This window comes from Triturus cristatus, chromosome 12, assembly GCF_964204655.1.
Source record: "Triturus cristatus chromosome 12, aTriCri1.1, whole genome shotgun sequence".
Taxonomy (NCBI): Eukaryota; Metazoa; Chordata; class Amphibia; order Caudata; family Salamandridae; genus Triturus; species Triturus cristatus.
This window is the reverse complement of record NC_140595.1, coordinates 169,905,810-169,928,418: the sequence shown is the minus strand read 5'-3', so window position 1 is coordinate 169,928,418 and position 22,609 is coordinate 169,905,810. Positions and strand designations below refer to the sequence as shown.

At 43.4% G+C, this 22,609-nt stretch overlaps 1 protein-coding gene across 2 annotated transcripts in view; it reads right to left on the bottom strand.

The window, feature by feature from the left end:
- The window catches only part of SV2A (synaptic vesicle glycoprotein 2A), a 291,859-nt gene that overhangs the window by 17,804 nt on the left and 251,446 nt on the right, over positions 1-22,609 (bottom strand). For both annotated transcript variants that reach the window (XM_085639941.1, XM_085639940.1), the window contains exons 5-8: positions 21,569-21,702; positions 19,847-19,936; positions 12,401-12,511; positions 9,471-9,559 (exon numbers count right to left, since the gene is read on the bottom strand). In XM_085639941.1, the coding sequence (XP_085496067.1) occupies positions 9,471-9,559; positions 12,401-12,511; positions 19,847-19,936; positions 21,569-21,702 (424 nt within the window). The remainder of the gene's footprint in view (positions 1-9,470; positions 9,560-12,400; positions 12,512-19,846; positions 19,937-21,568; positions 21,703-22,609) is intronic.

The window sequence follows — 22,609 nt, the reverse complement described above, 5'->3', positions numbered from 1 at the left end:
TCCGATTACCCCGATCAGCGTGTAAGCGCATCCTTCGTTCAGGATCAGCACACGGTACCGCCCCACCTTCGGTGGGCTCAATTTTATGCTTTATGTGGCGCTGAGGCTCCCCTGATATGCCGATGACGCCGGGAGACTGTTAGTTTTGCTTTCGATCACGTTCCCACGTACGTAGCCCAATTGGGCTATTTTGGTAGGATTTGGGCTACGCACGTCGAAACAACCCGGTTTGATGTTGTTAGTTTAACTTTAAGGCATTTAGGCTGTTTTTTCCTTCGGAGAGCACTGCTTACGCCTGGCTGGCTGCAAAAACGACCTGGGCCTGGAGGGAGCACACCTCCTTGGATCTTATTCTTGCTCTTCGGCTCCACTACGCCCTGGGGGCTGTAATAATTGGTCTACAGCTGCTGCTGAGGAGCTAGGTACCGGTGCTGTTGTGCTGTGGGTTGGCTCCCCTTTTGGATTATCCCTCCTTGCTGTTGCCTTATGAGCAAATACATTTACAAGTTTGGTTCCACTATGGATAATTGGGTGCATTACGAGGAGGATGATACCTTGTATAAAGAGGAGGTAGGGAGACCTGCCATTGAGGATAATATTGTTGAGGCCCTGGACGCTTCTGTGCAGGAGTCGGTCAACAAGGCCCTGGAAAAGACAGTTCCGGGAACTGTGCAGCAAGCTTTGGCGACTGCTTTAAAGCCTATTACTAAGCAGGTGGAGAAACTTGCGAAGAAGCATGGCTTCAATACCCAATCGGAGGGGACGTCAGGAGAACCCCGGGCTAAGTCTTGGCCGCATTCCGATTCTTATGAGTCACTTCCGCGCCCGGCTAGGGAGCGTGAGAGGGTACAAGATACTGACTCGGAGTCTACTGCCATCTCTTCTGACACCCCTGATGACTCCCCTCCCAAAAAGAAGTCTCGGAAGGTTACAAATATGGAGACTTCTCCGCCGGCTCCCACGCCCTTTACATTCAACCCCTCGGATATCGTTCACCCCAGATCCTCGGACTGGTTGCCTGCCCCGGAGGTGGCTGCGTATTTACACGAGAACTTGCGCAAGTGCTTTGATAAGGAGGTGCGCAACAGGCTGCGGTCCGAATGTCCCAGACCGGATCTCTCGGACAAGGTGGCGGAAATGCCGGAAATTGATCCAAGTATGCTTACATTCCTTAAAAAGTTCGCCAAAGACCCCAAGAAGGGGATAGATCGCGCTTGGCGAGGGTGCCAAGATAAGCTCCTGGACGTGGTCGGGCCCCTAGCGAAAATATTGGAGATGGCTCTGGAGGCACAGGAATCGGGGAGCACGATTGATTCCCATGTGCTGGCAGGCTGGACCCAACGGGCTATCTGCCTGCTCGGGAATGCCAACTGCGTGATTTCAACGGAGCGCAGGAAGTCAATATTGATGCGCATGGACTCTAATCTTACAGAGTTGGCTGCGGCGGAACCTGGGCCATTGGCGGACGGCAACCTTTTTGGTGACCGATTCGTCAAGGACGTTGCAAAATACGTGGGCACGTTCACGACCCTGGACAAGGCTCAGGCTGGGATCAAACGCGTTTTCCACGCCGGTGTTTTCAACCGGGCCGGACGAGGTCGGGACGCTCGTTTGGCCGTCAACATTCCCAAGGTCCTCAGCGAGGAGATTTCGGACGCGGCAGAGGAGACTGGGACTCCACCCGCGGTGGCACCTTCTACCCCACCAGGCAGCGCTTCAACAAGCGGCGCTTTAACAAGGGATCCTATCGGGGAGGATTCCAAGCCACCGAGTCTTCAGGTGAGCGCTCCAGATTTATTTCCTCTTCCCTTGGTGGGGGCGTATTCGGCAGTTCTATCACAATTGTGTTCAGATCTCACAAGACGCCTGGGTGTTACAGACAGTTCAGGGGTTCCACCTAGAGTTTTTTCAGACTCCCTGTCAGGTACATCGTCCCAGACAGCTTTCTTTTTCCCAACTAGAGTGCGATTTTATAGATTCAGAAATAGAAGGGTTGCTGCGGAAACGAGCGATAGCTCCTTGCAACGAAGGCCCTCGCGGTTTCTGCAGCAATATTTTTCTGGTACAGAAGAAAGGCGGTGGTTACAGGTTGGTACTCAATTTGAAAGATTTCAACCACTTTCTGACCTACAAGCACTTCAAGATGGAGGGCATCCATCTGCTGGCAGACTTACTAAAGCAAGGGGACTGGTTGGTCCGGCTGGACCTGAAGGACGCCTATCCGTCCCCATATATCGCCCCCATCGCCGATTCCTTCAATTTCAATGGCGGAACCGATGGTACGAATATTTGGTCCTTCCTTTTGGACTTTCCTCAGCACCGTGGTGCTTCACCAAGGTTCTGAAACCGGTCGTTGCTTACCTCAGAGAGCAATGGGTTCGCATGATTGTCTATTTGGACGACATGCTCATCATGGCACAATCTCAGGAGTTAGTAGCACTCCACTTGCGCATGACCACTCATATTTTGCAGAACCTGGGGTTTGTGATCAACGAACCGAAATCGGTCTTGTCTCCCACACAGCGGATAGATTTTCTGGGGTTCGTCATAAACTCGCAGACGGCCCAACTCAGTCTCCCAAATTCCTAACTTCAGGATATAAAGAAAGAGCTTCGCTCGTTCCTGACCAAACAGATGGTCTCGCTCAGGGGGATTGCCCGGATAGTGGGACTTCTTGCATCGTCCATTCAAGCGATCTTTCCGGGTCCCCTGCACTACAGGGCCCTTCAGCGACTCAAAATTCAGCACTTGCAAATGGGCCTTTCCTACACGGACATAGTCCCTCTTTCCCAAGAAGTGAGGGAGGAGATGCAATGGTGGTTAGCCCACGTCGAGGCATGGAACGGCAGAGCAATTTTTGGCTCTCTCCCAGAGGTAGTCATAGAATCCGACGCCAGCCGTTGGGGTTGGGGAGCGCGCTGCGGAAATATTTCCACAGGGGGACGTTGGTCCCTAGGGGAGTTAGATCTTCATATAAATTGTCTAGAGCTCCTAGCAGGTTCGTTTGCGATCCGGACGCTGGCTCCCAAATGGATCTCATGTTGCATCCTTCTTCGGATGGACAACATATCGGCGGTACGGTACATCAACAAATTGGGGGGCACGAGGTCCTCAATGTTGGTGGAGATAGCGAAAGCCTTTTGGCATTATTGCCTGAACCACCAGATCTTGGTGATAGCGGAATTCATTCCGGGTCAGTCCAATGTGGTGGCGGACTGGAATTCACGCCACCTCAAGGACTACAGCGACTGGCAGCTTCTCCTACGAGTGGTCCTGTGGCTGCAGGAGATTTGGGGGATTTGCGAGATAGACCTGTTTGCCTCCAGACTGAACCGTCAGATGACGAGATTCTTCAGCTGGAGGCCGGACCCTCTGGCTCTGGCGACGGATGCCTTTGCGCAAGAGTGGACTCAGAAATTGAACTACGCGTTCCCACCATTCATCCTCATTCCGCGCGTATTCACTCAAGTGATGCGCCAGAAAGCGGAAGTGATATTAGTGACTCCCTTGTGGAAGTCGCAGCCTTGGGGATGACCCTGTATTGTAAATTAGAAAAGGCGGCGGAGGGTTTGGCGTATCGCTCGGTTAATAACTTCCGTTCCGCCATTTCGGCAGGCCACTCTCAGATTGAGGGCAAACCTGTCGGAATGCATCCTTTAATTTGTAAACTCCTAAAGGGTATCAGAGTAGCTAATCCACCCAAACCGAAGTATTCTTCATTGTGGGATGTCTCACTGGTTCTGTCTCTGTTTAATAACTGGCCGGACAACAACAGGTTGTCCAGGAAACAATTGTCGGCAAAACTGGCCATGTTGCTTTGCTTAGCGGCTTGCAGACGTTCTTCGGATGTTAAAGCACTGGATATTACAGGTAGAGTATTTACTCCGGAGGGAGTTTCGTTTTCTATTACGTCTAGGACTAAAACAATGTCACGTAGTGTGGATTATCATGCTTTTCCTGATGATGCTAAACTTTGTGTGGTTCAATGCCTCAAGGCTTATGAAGAATGTACCAGGTATATTAGGCCTGATGGTGTGGCACAATTGTTAATAGCTCTGCAAAAACCGTACAAACCTGTGACTGCGGCTACCATAGCCAGATGGCTCAAAGATGTTATGCAAGAAGCAGGGGTGGATACCCAAGTGTTTGGTGCACATTCTGTTCGAGGCGCCATGGCCTCTAAGACTTTCATGCTGGGTTCTACTGTACAAGATATTATGCATTCTGCAGACTGGTCGTCTGAATCAACGTTTAAGCAGTTTTATTACAAACCGGTGGGTGATATATCCTCTGTTGTTTTTAATCAGCGTTAAACTAGCATAATACGAAGCCTCCGGTCCTGTAATAGAATAAAAAATTAGCTAGCATTCGCGCCAAGAATTTTCAATTCTATTAAGGACACGGAGGCGAGGATTATCCCACCCGGTTAAATTACTGTAATGTAATTTTTTGTCCACCCGTTGTATATATTCTGATTATACAGAAGTTACGGGTTGTTTTATCTCTGTTTTTTCAGGATCTGACAAGAAGATGGATTAATCCGGTGTGCAGATTGACGTTCTTCCCAGCTGGTCTGGTGTTCTTCCACGTTGGAAGCTGTTGTTGAACTTTAATACTTATTGGACTTTTGTTCGGAGCAAAGAAAGAGGACTAGTTCCGGTGTTACTGGCTCTTATGCGGCCCTGCAGGAAGTGATGTGGTATATGCATCATGGGAAATGTAGTTTGTTTTACATAAGAAAAGTTTTCATTGGCTGCTGTGAGTAGCAATAAATAGAAAGAGAAGCATAATCCTCGCCTCCGTGTCCTTAATAGAATTGAGAATTCTTGGCGCGAATGCTAGCTAATTTTTTATTCTTGCTTTTCCTATATCTATGTACTTACATAGTTTTCTCGCTAAGATTTAGTTGGTTTCTATAATTTACCTGCATTTTTAATACAAGCACATACCGTGCTTTGCTTTTCCTAGCAAAGAACTCCAGAACCCCATTGCACTGGCAACTGGGAAGCATACTTAGTAAATGTGTGCATAACTTGATTACCTTTTAGCTTGCGAATAACTCAATATAAATAACATTTGAATCAAAAATACTCATAAATGTACAGATTTTCACACAAAAAACCCTCCTATGCAGAGAACTATTGCTACTTTGCTTGGTTTTCAAAGTTTTGGCACAAATTCTCCTTTTTTTGCAAGGAAAAGGCTACACAGCTTTACACTGAAACAATGTCTTGGCCAGGGTTCTCAAGTAAAGTGAGATGCCAAGAAAGCAATCTGTACCCCCATTGGAAAGAGAGAAAGGGGAGGTATTTAGAGGTATTCATTCTGTCAGGTGCATAAGGTAAAGGAAGGACCTGTATAGAAGTGATGCATGAGTTTAATAACTAGCGTTACAATCTGTTTTGTGGAAGGAGGAAGTTAAAGATATTTTTCACATATTGAGTGGCAACTGCATGGAGCTGCCAATCCAGGGCTTGTGATCATGAGAAAAAAGAAAATCAACAGTCAAATCCAGTAAGCATCGACAAAGCCAACTGGTTTGGCGTTTGCAAGGTGAGTGCTCGCAGGCACACATATATCATGTATACATGTATACTGACCAAAACACCTACAGAGACTTGTTTTCTCAAATTCCAACAAACACATAGAGAGAAACATGCACACAAACATAAGGACATCAATGCACACCGGCAGTCATCCATAACCATGTGCAGCGGGTTGGCAATGTGATGTGCATCCGCAGAGCACAGAGAGGATCATGTATATGGCTCTCAAAGTCTGACTTTGAAAACAGGTTTGTCAGTGAGTGTGGGGTGATGGCTTATGTTTTTCCACTGTTTGTGGACTGAATGATGGCTTCTATGCTGGTGCATTGACCAGTTTTGTGGGATGATGTCTCTCTGGGGAAGGATGAGTCAATGTTGTGGGTGCAAGGTGGCATGGTACGAAGCAACTGCAGAGTTTGTCTCAGAGCGGGGTGGCAGTGGACAGCCATGGCTATCCACAACAAAGATGCACACAGCTTGTGACTGGGGAGTATATCCACGCCAGGTCGTAAAATATTCCCTTAGATCCTACATACGTCGTAGTTTTTCCTTCCTCCACCTCCTACTCACAACAAAGACACACATATTTTTATCTTGACAATTCATTGAGATCTTTTTGCAAAGTTCTCCAAAATAATGTCAGTTTAGCATTGACACAGACTCTCATTAAGTATGTGTAAGGGTCAGGTTTAAAGCATATATCTTTTCATGCTGGGAATTAAGTTAGCCTGTTTCTAACCACTTCCATGTTTTGTAGAAATTAGGTAATCTCCTTGCTCCCATGCCCCACAATGCACTGGGACATTCTGGCAGTGGTGTACAGCACTCAACAAAAAAACCTCAAATCAATAAACAGCTTAGGCAGCATCGTACCACTTGGTCATATGATGCTAGGACGCTTTAAGAGTTCTCTTGAGTCCAGTTACCTCCAAGGTACACATTATGTAATGAAAATTAAGTATTTGAACAGCACAAATATTTTGTTTAAGATGAAACCATAAATTATTGCAAACAAATGACAGCTTTTAAGACAATTTCGAGACTATCATCTTTTCTGAGACGATCTTATCTTGCTTTTAATGAGGAATATAAGAATTCCCTCGTCAATCCAAAAAAAACTCTGCCATGCTCACACTTCAATATTTTAGCTTATTCATTTTGAACTCCGACATAGTTGATTCATTTTGTATTCCAACTTAGTTAAACCCTTATTTTACAACGTTTATTGAATGATATGCCAGGGCCTGAGGCACAGATATGCCTTACTTTCCTCACTTTATTGCTCAGCAGCCAGTATCAAGTCAACATAGATACACAAACCTTAAACTACATTTCCCATGAAACCCTGGTAAAATGACCAAACAATAGTCCACCAATCACTGTCTACCACAGTCCATACACACCTGCGATGCTCCTTTCGTCCCCTCTTTCTTTGCTGCTTAGCCTAACATTTTGGGCTACGATTGAACTGTTGAACTGTTAGTGCATGTTATCTGGTGGTACTTGACCAGGTAGCTAGCAGCCTGTGCGAGTGATTTGTCAATAGAGCGGAGCCACCTTCATTGGCAAATCCAAAGGCTGGTTTCGGCCGATTTCGTTACAGGGGACCGATATCTCAGCCCCCTGGTAACAAAAACGGCCCCCCAGGGGCCCAGAACCGGTCCCCACCCTAGCGGCTTACCGGGGAAACGCCCAGGGCCCGCTACGGCCAGTCCGGCCCTCCCAGCTGGCCACCCTTCTGAACACCACTTAGTAGTTGACAAAAACCTGGTATTTCCCGGGTATTTCCTAATTCTAAAACACATAGAAGATGTCCAGCACTTACACCTCAGTTGGGGAAGTTTAAAGCAACATTCATCACTTTCGATAAGGTGAAATCAAAATATTGGGGGAGGCACTATTTTTGCAGGAGGTATTTGAAGCAGGGTATGTTTGCCTGGCTGCTGCGGCCAACATGGTCCCCAGAAAGGACAAGGAAGCAACAACAGGTAGCCAGGCAGCAGGCCATTCTGAACCTTTTTTCACACCCCAGGGAGTGGTAGAGTAAGAGGAGGCAAACATGTCCAGTGGTTTATGTTGTAAGTATCACCTTTCCCTTCTAAAGGTATGTAGTATCTTGGGTGTTCCCTACCAAGTTGAGACAATATGATGAGGGACCTGTAGGTTTGAAAGACATTTCACATAGTATTCTATGGGTCCCTGGTTCAAACGTTAGAGCCCAAGCCACTCATTTTGATGGAACAGGAAGCTAGTGTGATAGACACTGGGTGTTAGGAAATCGAGAGTGAAGGAGCCATTCACAGGGCTACCGTACATCGGAGAGGTTTCCTAAGCAATACTGTCCTAATGAAAAAGAAAGAAAAGGGCCTGCAATAAACATAAGAGAATTCAACAAGTGGTATTTTACTGGCATTTCAAGAAGGAAACACCCGACTTCTCAGGGACATCCTGCTCCCAGGGAACTAGATGGCCAGGCTGGATCTCAAGGGTGCCCACCTGCCGGTCTCATCTTTTCTTCACTAAGGCAATTGCTTCAATTCTGCTGGAGGGACAGTTCTGACCTCAGACCCATTGTGTTTCACCAAGCTCCTTTGGCCTGTGTAGAGTTCCTGAAGTTCGGGAGGGGGGGGGAGGGGTCAGGTTGATCATTTACCTGGATGATATTTGGTGATGGATCATAGACAGCAGCAGGTGTGGTACAACTTGAACACAGCTATTGCTCTTCTCCCAGGTCTGGGCTTCAGGATCAACCAGAAGTCAGAACTGACACCCACATACTCTGTGCGTTCCTGGATTTCATTATAAACCTGGACAACCCTATGGTGAATCTGCCAACTAAGGAAGTGTGGGGGTCAAGAAGGAGCTCAGAAGGGTCCTACAGAGACAGTCTTTCCCTCGGGCAACCAGTCAAGATTGTGGGATAGCTTTACTTCCGCATACAAGCAATCATTCTGGGACCCCTGCACTACAGGGACCATCAGTCGTTGAAGTGTAATCTTCTGAGAAAAGGATTCAGCAAATCAGAGAGGATCACTCAGTCTCAGGAAACCAGGATGATGATCCAGCAGTGGTGGCTGGATCACATGAAGGCATGAAACAAGAGAGCAATTTTTGGTACTGCCCCACCCGGTGATCTAGTCAGATGCCAGACAATGCAGCTATGGGTCCAGGTCTTATATGGAAAACCTTTGTCTCTAATAACTAACATAATCACTGAGTTTTGGAAATGTATTTGAACACTGTGAGGGGGGGGGGTTTAAGCCACTAAAACCCAGGACCACTTTGTGACTATACAGTCTAAGTTCACAGGTGCATTAAGTTTAAAGAAACAGCAGTGCAGAAACAATCATGAATGTCGAGATTGATGTTAAAAATTCTGCTTATCTATTCTTGAATTTCATCGTTTAACTTAAGATCCTGTTCCTTCAGGGAGAGAACAGGTTAATTCTTAGAAATGTATACTTATATAGTTATTACTATCCTTTTGTTTTTCCTACTTCATGACTAAGACTTCCTGTTGCAGAGATATTGTATTTCCGAACTACATCTGGACTCACATCAGCATCCACCCACCTGAAGAACATGGTAAACCACACCTTCATCCTCATAAGGGTGACTCAATGATACTCTGGAGCAAAACACCACTGTAATTCAGAGCCACATCTGGACTAACAAATACCTACCACACACCTAAAGGACATGGTGAACCACACCGCCATCATCATGACAGTGATCCGACGATACCCTGGAGCAAAATACCACAGTAATTCAGAACTACATCTGGACTCTTACCACCCTACCATCCATCTGAAGGCCACAGTGAACCACACCACCATCATCATGAGGGTGATACGGCAATACCCTGGAGCAATACACCACTGTAATTCAGAACAAAGTCTGGACTCACACCTGCCTGCCACCCACCTGAAGGACATGGTGAACCACACCGCCATCATCATTAGGGTGATCCGACGATACTCTGGTGCAAAACACTGATGGAAGTTGGCCCAGACCTGGAAAAGAAATAGATATGTCTCACGATGCAGTATGTTCAGACAAAACAAGACAAGGTTGCAGCATTTTGATTTCAGTCAGGAGAGTGTGGTGGCCAATGATAGATGAAAAGAAGTTACGGGCAAGTGAAGATACCAGCACCAGCACAAAGAGAGACTTAAAAGACTTTGGGCCTGATTTAGATCTTGGCTTACAGGTAACTTCGTCACTACAGTGACGGATATCCCGTCGCCAAAATATCAATTCCATAGGATACAATGTGATTTGTATTTCGACAAACAGGATATCCATCACCATTGTGACAGAGTAACCCGTCCATCATGATCTAAACCAGGCCCTTTTTTTGTTAAGGAAACAAAGATGTTGGCATGGATTATTGGTTGTTTCTGCTAGAAAGGCTATTCAACCATCACTGGGGCTGCTGAATCCAAAGTAAAGGACAAGCTCTAAACAACATCTTGGGCCACAAAGCCATTAGAGGAAGCAATTGGTAGAGTTAGGAGCCAGTAACACCAAGATAGAAGAAAAGGGTCTTAAAACATACTTTATTTTTGTTATCTACAAATTTGGCATAGCGATTACAAAGTTGCATCCTAATCCAATTTATGAGAAAGGAAGAGCAAAGTGACTGACTTTACCGAGGTAATCTGTTTAGCCCTGTGTGACACTCAGATCTTGGCCTGGGAATGGATGCACAAAATGGTGCAGGGCCTGACAAATATTCCAATATTAGGACAGGTGGGGTGGTGCTTCCCACTGTCCTAATTTTCTGCCAGGTAAAAACCTAGATGTTCCAACTTTGGGGCATTTGTGTGTCTAATTCAGGGTTGTTCCTGAAAAGCAAATGATCATTGCCTTAAGTGACCTACAGGCTTTTATTGCCCGTCCCACAGGACTGTGCACATTGTACCTAGCTAGTGGGTGAGCCTCTAGGGTAGCACAGCCCAGGATGAGGGTTGCCTAGATCCTGGCAGCAAAATAACCTAAGGATTCCTGTGCCTGTGAAATCCTACTCTAGCAACTCATATCTCAATTTTCATGGTGCCCCTCATGCTGAGTATGGGTATATGTATTTTCTGAAATGAGGCAAAGTGTGATCATATCACACTTTTATCAAAATAGGTCTGGGTGGGCTCCACCCCCTATAATTTCCTTATCCTATCCCGCTATAGTGGGTAATCTGGTTTAAATTTGTCAGCTTAGGATGCGCCCTAGAAAATACATGAGATGGCGGCTACCATCAATACCTTCCACAGTATGGGGATGAGTTTGAGTATTCCAGTTTGCTATCTGAATAGGGATTCTACAATGTTGATAGCATTTGTGTATGTGCTAAATCATAGCAGTGGCAGAGCCAATCTGTGTGATACCCCAAATTTGTTGCTTGAAATAGATGTTAACACTAAAGAGAGGTTGCCTTTGTATATAGCGGAACAGAAAGATCTGACACAGTCACCATATGTCTGTTGATATGTGGAGGTGATGGAGGAGAATGTCATTGGTCAATGTGTTGACTACAACAGAGATATCGCTACAGTCTCTGGTGGTGCAAGGATCGTGTCATGATGGCACCGCTTGTGCCGCAGCTCAGGGGGATCTATGCTTGTAATCAGTGACCAGTATATTTCTCTGCAATTGGGAGAAGAACTGCACAGCAGCTGATGACTTTCAACTGGTCTATAGTGTTACAGGTCCCCAGGGCCAGCAGCTGGTTTTGTTAGGATGGTGCGGCATGTGGCAATCTCAAGCCTCTAAGGTGCCGCCTCTTTTTCACTTTAAGTTCTGAAGAGCCCAGGGATAAGTTAGGAAACATGGGTATGTGAAGACAGGCACACTGCAGTCACTAGTCTGCAATTAACAGCAAAGCCGGGACGAGGTTATCATGGATTTAATTTATTTATTGCATGTTGCATACAGGGGTCTTCAGATCCTTGCCACTTCCATTTTGGAGATGAGGAGAGCTCATGGGAAGCAGCAAGGAAGCTCGGCTTTCTGATAAGCCAGAGAGCCTACTCGGAATCAACATCATGATTTTTACCAAAGTCATCTATCTTATAGTGAAATGCCTGAAAGAGAGAGTATTTTATGACATACTGGAGTCTGCTATTTGACTGATGAGGGATATCAAGTAACCTGTTATATGCACAGACATCAGAAGTGTGGCTTGAAGTACTGTCTAAAAGTTAAATCTTATTATTATTGTTGTTTTAGTATTGTTATTACCATCATCATCATTACTGTTATTATCTCTATTCTGAAGAGCTCTCATGAGTCGTTGTTGGTATCTGTAATATCCAGGATGGGAAGAACGTACTTTTATCTCAAAGTAAGGCATGTTTGTACCACCTTTTAAACAGACTGTTACCAAACCACACATACAGACGGGAAACAGGATTTACATCGAATGCGCTACAACGCATGCGATTACAACGCGGTCCTTACAACGACTTGCTGTAGGGGGCGCGCTAAACTAAGGAATAGTGTAATTCACTATTCCAACACCTTCCCTACTGTTGCACACGCTGGAGTTGGAATACTAAATTAAACCATTCCTAAGTCCAGCGCGCCCCCTACAGCAAGTCGTAGAAACTACTTGCGATGTAATGGCTTGCGTTGTAACAACACGGTCATTGTAATCGCATGCATTGTAGTGCATGCAATGTAACATTGCATATTCATAGAGACCACTACAAAGGGTCAAGTGAGCTAGTAAGGGTTATAAAACATCATCTGTTAAGGAGGGCCAAAAATCTCATCAGCAGAGGCTTCACCACTGCGGTCTAAGCGTTGTTACAATAGTAGATTGTGCTAGCGCAGTGATGTATATTTTCATTAACTACCTGTTGAGAGAGGTTTAGGATCCTGACCATCCAGCGTCGGTACCAGGTTCCAGTGTCTGACTGAATCTCCACAAGTTCATCTTCCTGCTTAATTGTCTTTATCTGGGTCACCTGGAAGGAAGGAAGATTGCAGAAGTTTAGAGAAATGCTGAGGCTCTATTTATTTATTTCATAGATTTGTAAAAAAAACAGATAGGTCCTGTGTAACATTCATGGCTTTTTTACACTACATGTGTAGTAGTTGAGACCAATCCGGGACAGGAGAAAAGTTTTTGTTTTTTTTTTAAATCAATTTTTATTTATTTGAACACAAGAATGCAATATGTCAATGTTATTTGCAAATATCAGTGTACAAAGTAATCAATATGCATTCACAATTAGTTGCACTCGAGAAAAAGAACAACCCAAACACCAAAAACCAATATAAATGATTTGGGTTCTCATGATGTGCGATCAACTCCTAACCGCAGCGATGGTCCAGCTAACTCAATGAAAGGTTTTGACTTCTAAGATATGGGCGTAATTGTCCAGTCAGTGGACCCTGTAAATTAATTTTGTTCCCTGCTAGAGATTTTCAGTGATCCATTTATTTTCCTGACTGTGATATGGATTTTCCCTAAAACAATTGTATTTTATTTTGGTTTTATTATGTTTATTCTTTTTTCGCCACAGTATAAATTACTGTTTATGTTTCAACTGTATTCGGCCAAAATAAAAATGTTGTCTCCACTTTAGAACCTAATTTGGTTAATAGCTGTACTTTCCTAGAAATCCAGAGAATTAAACTATCACTTCATGATCACTCCACTGCCACTTCTCTGATATGGTAGGAGTCTAACTCCATACTAACTTGTACGTTACCACTCTTTCACTGCATCTGGGGTGCCTGGCACCTATTTTAATACAAGCTTTACCTCTCATTTCCATTACACTTTTTCAGTTTCATATACTACCTGTATGGCCATTGGTGGATGGACCATTTTTGTTTTGCCTGAAAGGTTATATGCACTATTCTTAAGGGACCTTCAGTTCATAAATCTCTTCAGGGAATGATGTGGGAAATATGAACTTCCTTGAACAGGTCCCTGTCATCTATTCAAATATCTAGACAATAATTGCTGTGTGCTTTCTGCCAGTTATGAAGCATATCATAAGAATGGCTGTTGTATTCACAAATATTTCATAAAACACTTCAGGAACTTCCATGATAGTGTTTTTGTATTCTTATTTCTAAAGACAAACGTACGGAGGTCACATTCCTAATCGAGCCATAATACTCTTTCTACTCTAACACAGTTTTTGCCTACAGCACTTTAACAGTATCCAAACACAAAAATAGGATACCATTAGAGGAATACCACAATTTCACTTTTTGTGATACTTCTTTTGGACATATCCAGTTCGGAGTTCTATAGGTCAAAACATTTTAATCTCACATAATACTTTGCACTAAATAGAATCAGTGTTGGACTTACATTTATCATTCACTCATTGAAGAGGGAGTTAGTTCACCCAACACACATTCTGCTGTTGTGGATACTGGTAGTTTTTACTCAAGGGTAGAGTTTAATCTTTCAGCCAAATCATATAACTGGGTATGGTAATGTTCATTTGCACTTTCTCCAATAGCGACACCGATTCTGTGAATGCCGCCATTTTACTCCGCAGACTAAAAATAAAGAGCGTATTTTCTCCATGCCATCACGTACTGAGTTTGTACTTTCCATGTAACCTCTCGATGCCCAAGTGCCTCCACATTGATCATCATGACGGTCACATAGTATTTCAGGAACAACATGTTTAAAGACATCGACTGACACCTAGTCAAATAACTTATCCTAGACCGCTTAACACCTACAAGCCTGGGTCAACCTGTTGTTCTATCCATACAGCATGATGTTTCTGATATTTCATGCTAGGATGCCCCAGGAAATACTCTATAATTCCCACCACACTCCTTTGTTTGAGTGTAGTGATGCTTCCATCTTACAGGGGATTTTGCATCATTCAAATAGCATAAATGACTTGCTGTATTTTGACTATGCTGCAACTTGTTGAGATGTCTCTAAACTCCTGGCCTCTGAGGCAGTGCATCTGCTTCTGATGCTATTTCATGAGGTAATGGTATGAAAACTTACATCTTATAATCAACCTGGAAGAATTATCAGTAGCTTTAGATTGTTATAAGAAATGTCTCCTGCAAATATTCCTAATCACATGTTCTTATGATTGTTGTGTCTGCTAAACTCTTTTCCACATCAGACCATGGGGCATTACCCTCTACTTTATATTTACACATGGGCTTAGAAAGTACTGGAGTGGGCTGGGCACATCACTGTCTATACAAACTGAAGACTCTAAGTCACGTCTTTTGCATATGAGATGTGTGTTTCCCAGGTTCCATCTTGTCACTGTTTCTTTTCAATCTTTTGGGGGAGTTGCAAGAGTATCTAGTAGCAGTAGCGTTTCCATTCATCGAGTGAACGGCAACACCCAATATTGCTTGCACTGTCATCTGAGGATGACCTCCATCAGCAGCAGGGGAATTACCTCTTCCCAGGTGTGGCTGAATCTGATATTTAAATTTGACATATCCAAGATGAAATGCTTGTTTTCTGTATCAGAGAGTAACCTCCATGCTCTGTCCATGATTATGAATTTCGAGAGCCCCTATGATTGTGATCTGTGCTAAGTCTCCGGGTCTTCATCAGTTACTAAACATGTGCAGAAATCTCATGTAGCTAAGAAAGTGCAGTTAGTATAATACCACTTGTCGCTCCTCAGGCCTTTTCAGTCATTATTATCTGCTGACACATTTTATTCTATGGCAATATTAAGACATTATGACCTGAGTCCTTCTAGGCTGCACTGTGTCCCTCAAATGTGTTTTAAGACCCCTAAGCCTGCATTCCTGTGAGCCATTCAGTTAGTGGGGGGGGCTGACTGGAAAATGTCCACCTCTCTTCACTGACTTTGATTTGAAGGTCAAATACTGTGCGACCTAAGCTGTTTGATATTTAAAAAAGTGATGTTACTGCAACCATATATATACTGGTGAATTTGAGACTCATATTAAGCCTGCTGGTGTATAGAACAGGTGTCTCCAACCAGTCGATCGCAAGCTACCAGTAGCTACCAGACACCTTCAGAGTAGCTCACAGCCTTGAGTTCATTTTAAAATAAGCAGTGTCACATTTTCCTTTTGAAGTTAAGGGACGGCTGTGTTTATTTTACATTATTATTATCAGGATGCAGAGAATATAGCATCTTACAACGAATGCTTTTACTTCGCGTTCTATTACAACGCGGTCGTTACAACGACCGTGTTGTTAGAACGCGATTCCTTTACATTGTAAGTCATTAGATCAACTTGCTGTAGGGGTTGCTCTAACCTAAGGAATAGTATCATTTACTATTCCAACTCCAGCGTGCGCAACAGTAGGGAAGGTGTTGGAATAGTAAATTATACTATTCCTTAGGTTAGAGAGCCCCCTACAGCAAGTCGATCTAATGACTTGCGATGTAAAGGTATCACGTTCTAACAACGCAATCGTTGTAACAACCGCATTGTAAGTGTAACACAATGTAATGGCAGCGTTGTAAATGCTATTTCCCGAATGCAGATAGCAGGGCATAATAACGAACAGTGCTCAGCTTGATTTATGACCCATGCTGGGAAGCAGAGGGGAAGAACTGAAGCACAGAGGTATTTAAGTCTTAAACTAAAGTCCTTGCCAGCTCAATATTGGTATGTGAGAACAAAATGATGTTTCAGAATGCTTTAAGATGGGAGAAAATTAAAAGGAAAAGTTACCTTAATCATTAAATTAACTCTTCATTTTAAATTTCTCCCATTACAAAGTGTTGTATTTACAAACAGTAGGCCTCCTGCTCCCAGTGGCCAATGGACACTGTACCATATGTATAACTGAAAAATATAGTGATTTTTTTGAGTGGGAAAAATTTAAAGTGCAGGAAAATGTTACATAATTTGAACATTTTTGCAGAACATTTTTCTGCACTTTAAATTTCTCCCATTTAAAAAAAAACAGTTGTTTGTTTGTTATACCCATATGGCAAAATGCCACCAGTACGTATGACACAGGGTCTCAGTCACCCATACACATATATCCTGTTAATGCATCGCACTGACACACATGGCATAGGGCCCTAGTCAAAGCATTTTTTTCAAACCATAGTCTCTGGCTCTATGATTAGCCTTAAAGTCAGTGAAGCTGGGCGTGGGGGTGTCTGGAAACAATGCACAAGTTGTTTAGCCTTCATTAGGTCACGGTGATTTTCACTGATCAGAAGTAGCTCTCACTACAGAAAAAGTTGGAGAGCCCTGGTATAGAACATCTCTAATCCAAGAAAGATACAAACTCAAAGGCGGACTTTTTTCTAATTAACTGGAATTACAAATTACTCTGTCATTTAACCTAAAACTTTACTTTCTCTAACTAAAGAATTTTCTCTATGTAGTATGAGAGCCTCTCCACTTTTTATCTATCACTAGGGAAAAAGAATGTGCTATTGGCTAGTGCCTGCTTTGAATCTCTCCAGTTGTTTGTAGCTGTGGATTAGTAGTTTGTTTGGGTTCAACTTGTATTTTATTGTTTCAAATGAATTGCCTTATTTGTACATCTTGAAGTCAATTTAAAGTAGGAAAAAAATTGCACTTTATTAACTTTGTAGAATAAGACTGAAATATAAAAATAAGCCTAATCCCATTTGTTTATTAAAATTACTTGTAATTTTATATTGATCACAAAATGAATGTTAGTTCCCAATCCAACTCCTTTATTTCTAGGAAAGTACTTGTGATCAAATATGATATTTACCATGTGTATGAAGATATTTATATGAACTTTGTGCCTCATTTCCAGTTTGGTGTAAAGAGTACTCCACCACAAATGTGGCGAAATGCCCTCTCTGTCTAACTTCACAGTCAACATGCTCTATTCAGAGTCTGGTAAACCTTCATGCTTCTGTCGACAGAGCACCATCTAGGTCCCCCAGCAGAAACCTTGCGCCGACAGATTTGAGGCCGACCATGCTAGCAGCTTAACTGACCATGCTATTCGAAGAGAAGTTCTAAGGTAATTTTATTCTGTTTAAGACCTGGAAGTCTTGACCAGAGAAAAAGCATAAACCTTGCACCCAGGAAGAGTAATCCCTGGGTGTCAGGGGCATTCGGTTTTTTGTGTTACAAAAACATATTCCTCCTTTCGTAGTGTGTTCTTGTAAAATAAAAAATGTTGGTGAGCAGCCCCATGTAACATGGAGGCTGCTTGGCAAACTTTCAATGCCTTCAGAGGTACCTCCATGTCAGTGGTTTTTATGAAGACACAGAGACCTCTGCCACACAGGCAGAGATCTCTAAATATGGGGGGCTGTTTTCCACCAGGGCAGCAGAGTGGATTCCTCTGCTTGCTCAGTCGCAATAGGGTACAGCCCACTAGGGTCTAAATGACTTGAATAAAAATGTATTTGATCTGCCTTCATTCACATCTTCCTCAATATGAGGTGGAAGGACGGGCCGGCTTTAGCACTCGTGGCGCCCCCCCAATGACCACCTCTGCCACAGATTCCCACACTACCACCATTGGACAGTGCTCCTCAAGTCTCAATAACCTCTGTCGTTTAGATTAATTTCGTTTTATAGCACGACTCATACCAGTTTAAGGTGTAAGAACACTTTACATCACACACACATTGCACGAGACAATCATACATGTGTAAATGAGTGTATAGGAAATGTTACATAAGACAAAAGGCTACAAGATGTAGGAGTAAAATGACATTCATTCTGGTAGGCAGTATAGTTTAAGAGTCTTTGGTCTGGAAAAACACAAATTCAGAATTTAAAATGTTACAACAATGTTCTTATTATTAAAATACGAATTGATTTCTACATACATGAACCCTTTTTGCAATATTAGGATAACAAAAGACTTGCAAAAAATTCAAACAGCCCTAATACATTCCTTGAAGTTTGCATGTAGCTCTTTGATGACAGTTAATATATTAGGATTTTAACTTATACTAGTAACAACAGGATCTCTCTGACAAAAGGGGTAACCCATTGAACAAATTATATTTTATGCAGTTTGTGATATGAATGGGACACGTTATTTGCAGCAGACGTATTAACACTCTGCAGTACGAGTCAACATTTCTCAGACAAAGCTCCGGTCTTCCTCCAGGAAGAACGTTAATCAGATGAGTTATCTTGACATTTTTATTGCTGGAGCAATATCATCTTGTGTGTTTTGCTGTTCGCCCTATGTGGGAAGGGTATGCCCAAACGTGGGTCCCGTGCTCACTACACCACTGGAGTCAATCTATCCTGGCTGAAGAGGGGTGAAACCCCGAAACCGGTCCTAGGATTCTTGATTCCGGTCCAGGGAAGACATGGCTTGGCAGTTCGGGCTGGACTGTTCCCATGAGGCACAGGGTCAAGACTGATTTGCATATGGCCATGTCTGAACTGGGGTGGCGTGGTGAGCAAAGTAACGATGGATTAAACCCAGATCTGTGACTGGGGGTGAATGTTTTGCCAATGTGCAACATTCCGTCCATCATCTTGTGTGTTTTGGAGCTAAGAACGGGGCACCAGCTGCCTCTAAAACAATAAACATGGCGCCCCCACCCCAAGTCAGCGCCCGGTGCGATGGCTCCGATCGCACCGCCTTAGAGCCGGCCCAGAAGGTTCTTGATCAGAAAACCCCAACTTGGGAGCACACTACCTCTGTGCCCACAAGACACCCACATACTTGACAGCCTTTAAAGGTTCCTGAAGACTTAGCCCTTTCCCAAAACATGTCACTAGCAAACCCTAGTCTAACACCTGTACCTATCTCCCTGTTGTTCAAGAGCCTTGAGACCTTAGCAACACATGTCAAAAAAACACAACTAACAAACAAATACATACATATTATTGTATGGAACCCCATTTAAACCTTAAGGTAACTTTGCAAAACATTTTCCATAGACAGCCACTAGTCAAACTAAAAACAGGCACACATGTTTTGCTTAAACACAGATTCATTGCTGAATGTAAATGGAGATTTTGCATTTATAAGTGTATGTTCATTTACACCATCCCAAATCTTGAATTTTCAGATTGTGACTGGTATTGTACAATGTGGGGAGCCGTACGATTTAAGTTTGAATATTAACGTGCACTCATGTCAACTCCACAGGCTCGACAACCACAAGGTAAACAGTTATGGAGTGATTATTTTGAAATTCCCAAAGAGGAATTTTAGGAAAACCACCTTGGAGAACAAGACTAAAATATACAATGTATTCAAAATATAAGGTATGCTCGATTAACTTCTACAAACATATAAAACGAAAGGTCAAGAATTTGACTTCTGAAACTGCTGAATCAGAGATTAAAAATCAGTCCAGGAAGGAGGTGCTGAAAAGGACAACACTTACAGAAAAGACTCTTTCGGGGTGGCCTTTGGCCCTCATATTGGTGTCATGGACTTGTTTCAGCACCATCCAGGCCTCGTCATGCTTCCCGTTCTGGAAGAGAGAGCAATACAAGAGACTGTTAACAACTTGTGTGAGCGGATAGGGACAAACCGCATTAGAGAACTAACAGCATTATTTATGGTAAGGAAACTGATTGACGTCCTGAGGTGGTCCAGAATGGCTATACCGGAAATTCTTAGAATGGCAACCTCAGTTTAGGGGAAACACCTACACTTACGTTTGAATAACCAATGGGTCTAGTTTTGTGCTTGATGACAGACGCAAGAGCCAAAATAATTAAAAAACATAACAAAACAAAAAAAATTGGCCAGGTCAGAATTTGAGAATTACTAGTACAACTAGCATTCTCTAATGGTTCTGATTCAAAATGATTTCACTGCGAAGTGTGACTTACCTCTAGTAATCCATGCTTATGACTGAATTATATAACTAAGGCAGGAACCTCTTGGCTTACTCTTTGATTAAGGAGTGAACCAAGTGTACTACAACAGTAAGTCAAAGCAAAAACTCTGTCAAGTGGGCACTAATGTGTTTTAGGAAGGAATATGGAGACCTAACCTGCTAAACAATGGCAGGTCAGTATCAGGTAAGGTTAAATGTAAATATGTGTACATTAATTTATTAGGACTACAATAACACTCATACGAAGTATACATTATGAGAGGACGGAATGAGGAAAGAATCCAGCAGTGCCTACAGGATATAAGATGGATGTGATTGCACCCCATCATGAATTCTGGATTTAAGAGGGCATTGAAACCAGGCCAGGAAAAGCCATTTTACCATGGAATAATTGACATGTATGTGTATGCCACCATATAGTCTCTTATGGCGTGTCTTTGCTAGCCCAACAACATTTGAGGATAGTGTTCACATTTGGCACTCTGTCTAGATAGTAGTGAATTAGAAAGTTTTCAAACCAAAGCTATCAAATGTATTGATAGAAAAAGAGACATGAGTTGTTGTGAGAGATTCCTCAAGTTTGGGAAGTTCTGCAAAGAGAACAATGGGTTGGGAGGATGTTTGATTGCTCTGTGTATCAATTAATAGTTCATACAAGGAGTTATGGGGCATCTTTGCCCCTCAATTATTTAGTACAGATTATTTTTTTTTAAAACAGCACAATGGCTTGTCAATCGGTCAATGTCTATAGGATGTCCGTTCCTGTGCTATTATCAGAGATCATATCATAACTCTTTCACTATCAACAAGGCTTTGGTAAAATGACATCACTATGTGGAACATGGGAATACGGTGGACCTTCAAGGGTGCCCACATGATTAGGGACATGAGCTGCTCAAGAAAGTGGTGTTTCAGAAATTACTCCGAGTGCGTTGGATACCTGTATTAGTGGCAACACCTGTTGTGATTTGGGCAGTGTTACCATTAATCCAGTAACATTTGTACAGTCATGGCAGTGTAAGCAAGTTAACTACCAGCTTGGTGAGAATCACTCCTAAACTGAATGTGAAAAGAAATTAATAATGTTGTATTCTAAATAGGGCAATATACTCATATTAGATATCTGAGTGTGTCAAAACTGTAAGCCCCCAGATCAAACCATTGAAAGAATAATCCGCCCCTCACTCCCACCACCCCCCGTATTTTCTCCGAGTGGTGCTCCTTAGAAAAGGTGAGCCATTCAATTTCTGGCACGCTTACCTCCAGGAAGAAGCGAGGGCTCTCCGGCATAGTGGTGAGGGCACCAATTGCGAAGACGGAGGGGAACGCGCAGACCAGCACAAAGACACGCCAGCTGTGGAACTGGTAAGCTGAGCCCATCTGGAAACTCCATCCTGTGGCAGAGAAACAATGATATGATTGAAGAGTGGTGAGGAAATTCAAAATACGGCCCATCTTTGCTTGTAACACCATTATGCTGTTGCCCTCACTCAGGCCCCTTCAACCTTCATAGCGTTTCTTTCACGTTCTATGCTGCTGCACATATTACACGACCTTTCCTGTTTCCCTGAGCTAAGTCCATTCTGAGACCCGGCTCGAAGCAACTAATTCCCCAGATAACCATCTATTGACCCTTGGTGACCGTTCTCGGCCTCTCCAGTTGTTTTACGAATCACCATCTTCAACACGCAAACACGTCCTGTCGTAAATGAATTTAACCATGGAATGGCTATGCCACCTGACCTATAGGGTCGGGTAGAGAACACGACCTTAGGGAAGGAATTTCTATTACCCATTATCCTGTATCTTGTACAAAGAATGTTTTCTTGTGGATGATTTGTATTTTTATTGCACATTGTGGGGGTTGTTGCTTTAGGGGATTCAAGCGCTACAAAAGACTGTGAGCCACGGATTGAAGTGGCAGTCTCCTGAGAACCTACCACTGATGTACTTCTAGGACAACTGTACCTAGCTGCAGCTAATAAATTGAAGTTCCTATGCCAGACAGAGTGTTCCGTGTCTCTGTAATTTGGAAGGCGAACTCAGAAGATTTCAGGCGTACCCTGCGCCGCCAGGCTTAAATAGCCCGGTCCTTCAATTTGGTGCCCTCTGTGAGGTCCAGCCCGAGGATCGTCAGGAGCCCCGCAAGGAAATTCCGGAGGACGCGCACCACGTGATCGACCCCTGCTTGTCGTAAGTGGACCGAAGGTTTTTTACCGTGTGGCTTCTTCCTTCCAATGGCTGCAAAGACCTGCTGCCCTGACTGCGGCCACGCTTTGACTCCCTTTGGTAATTTGTATC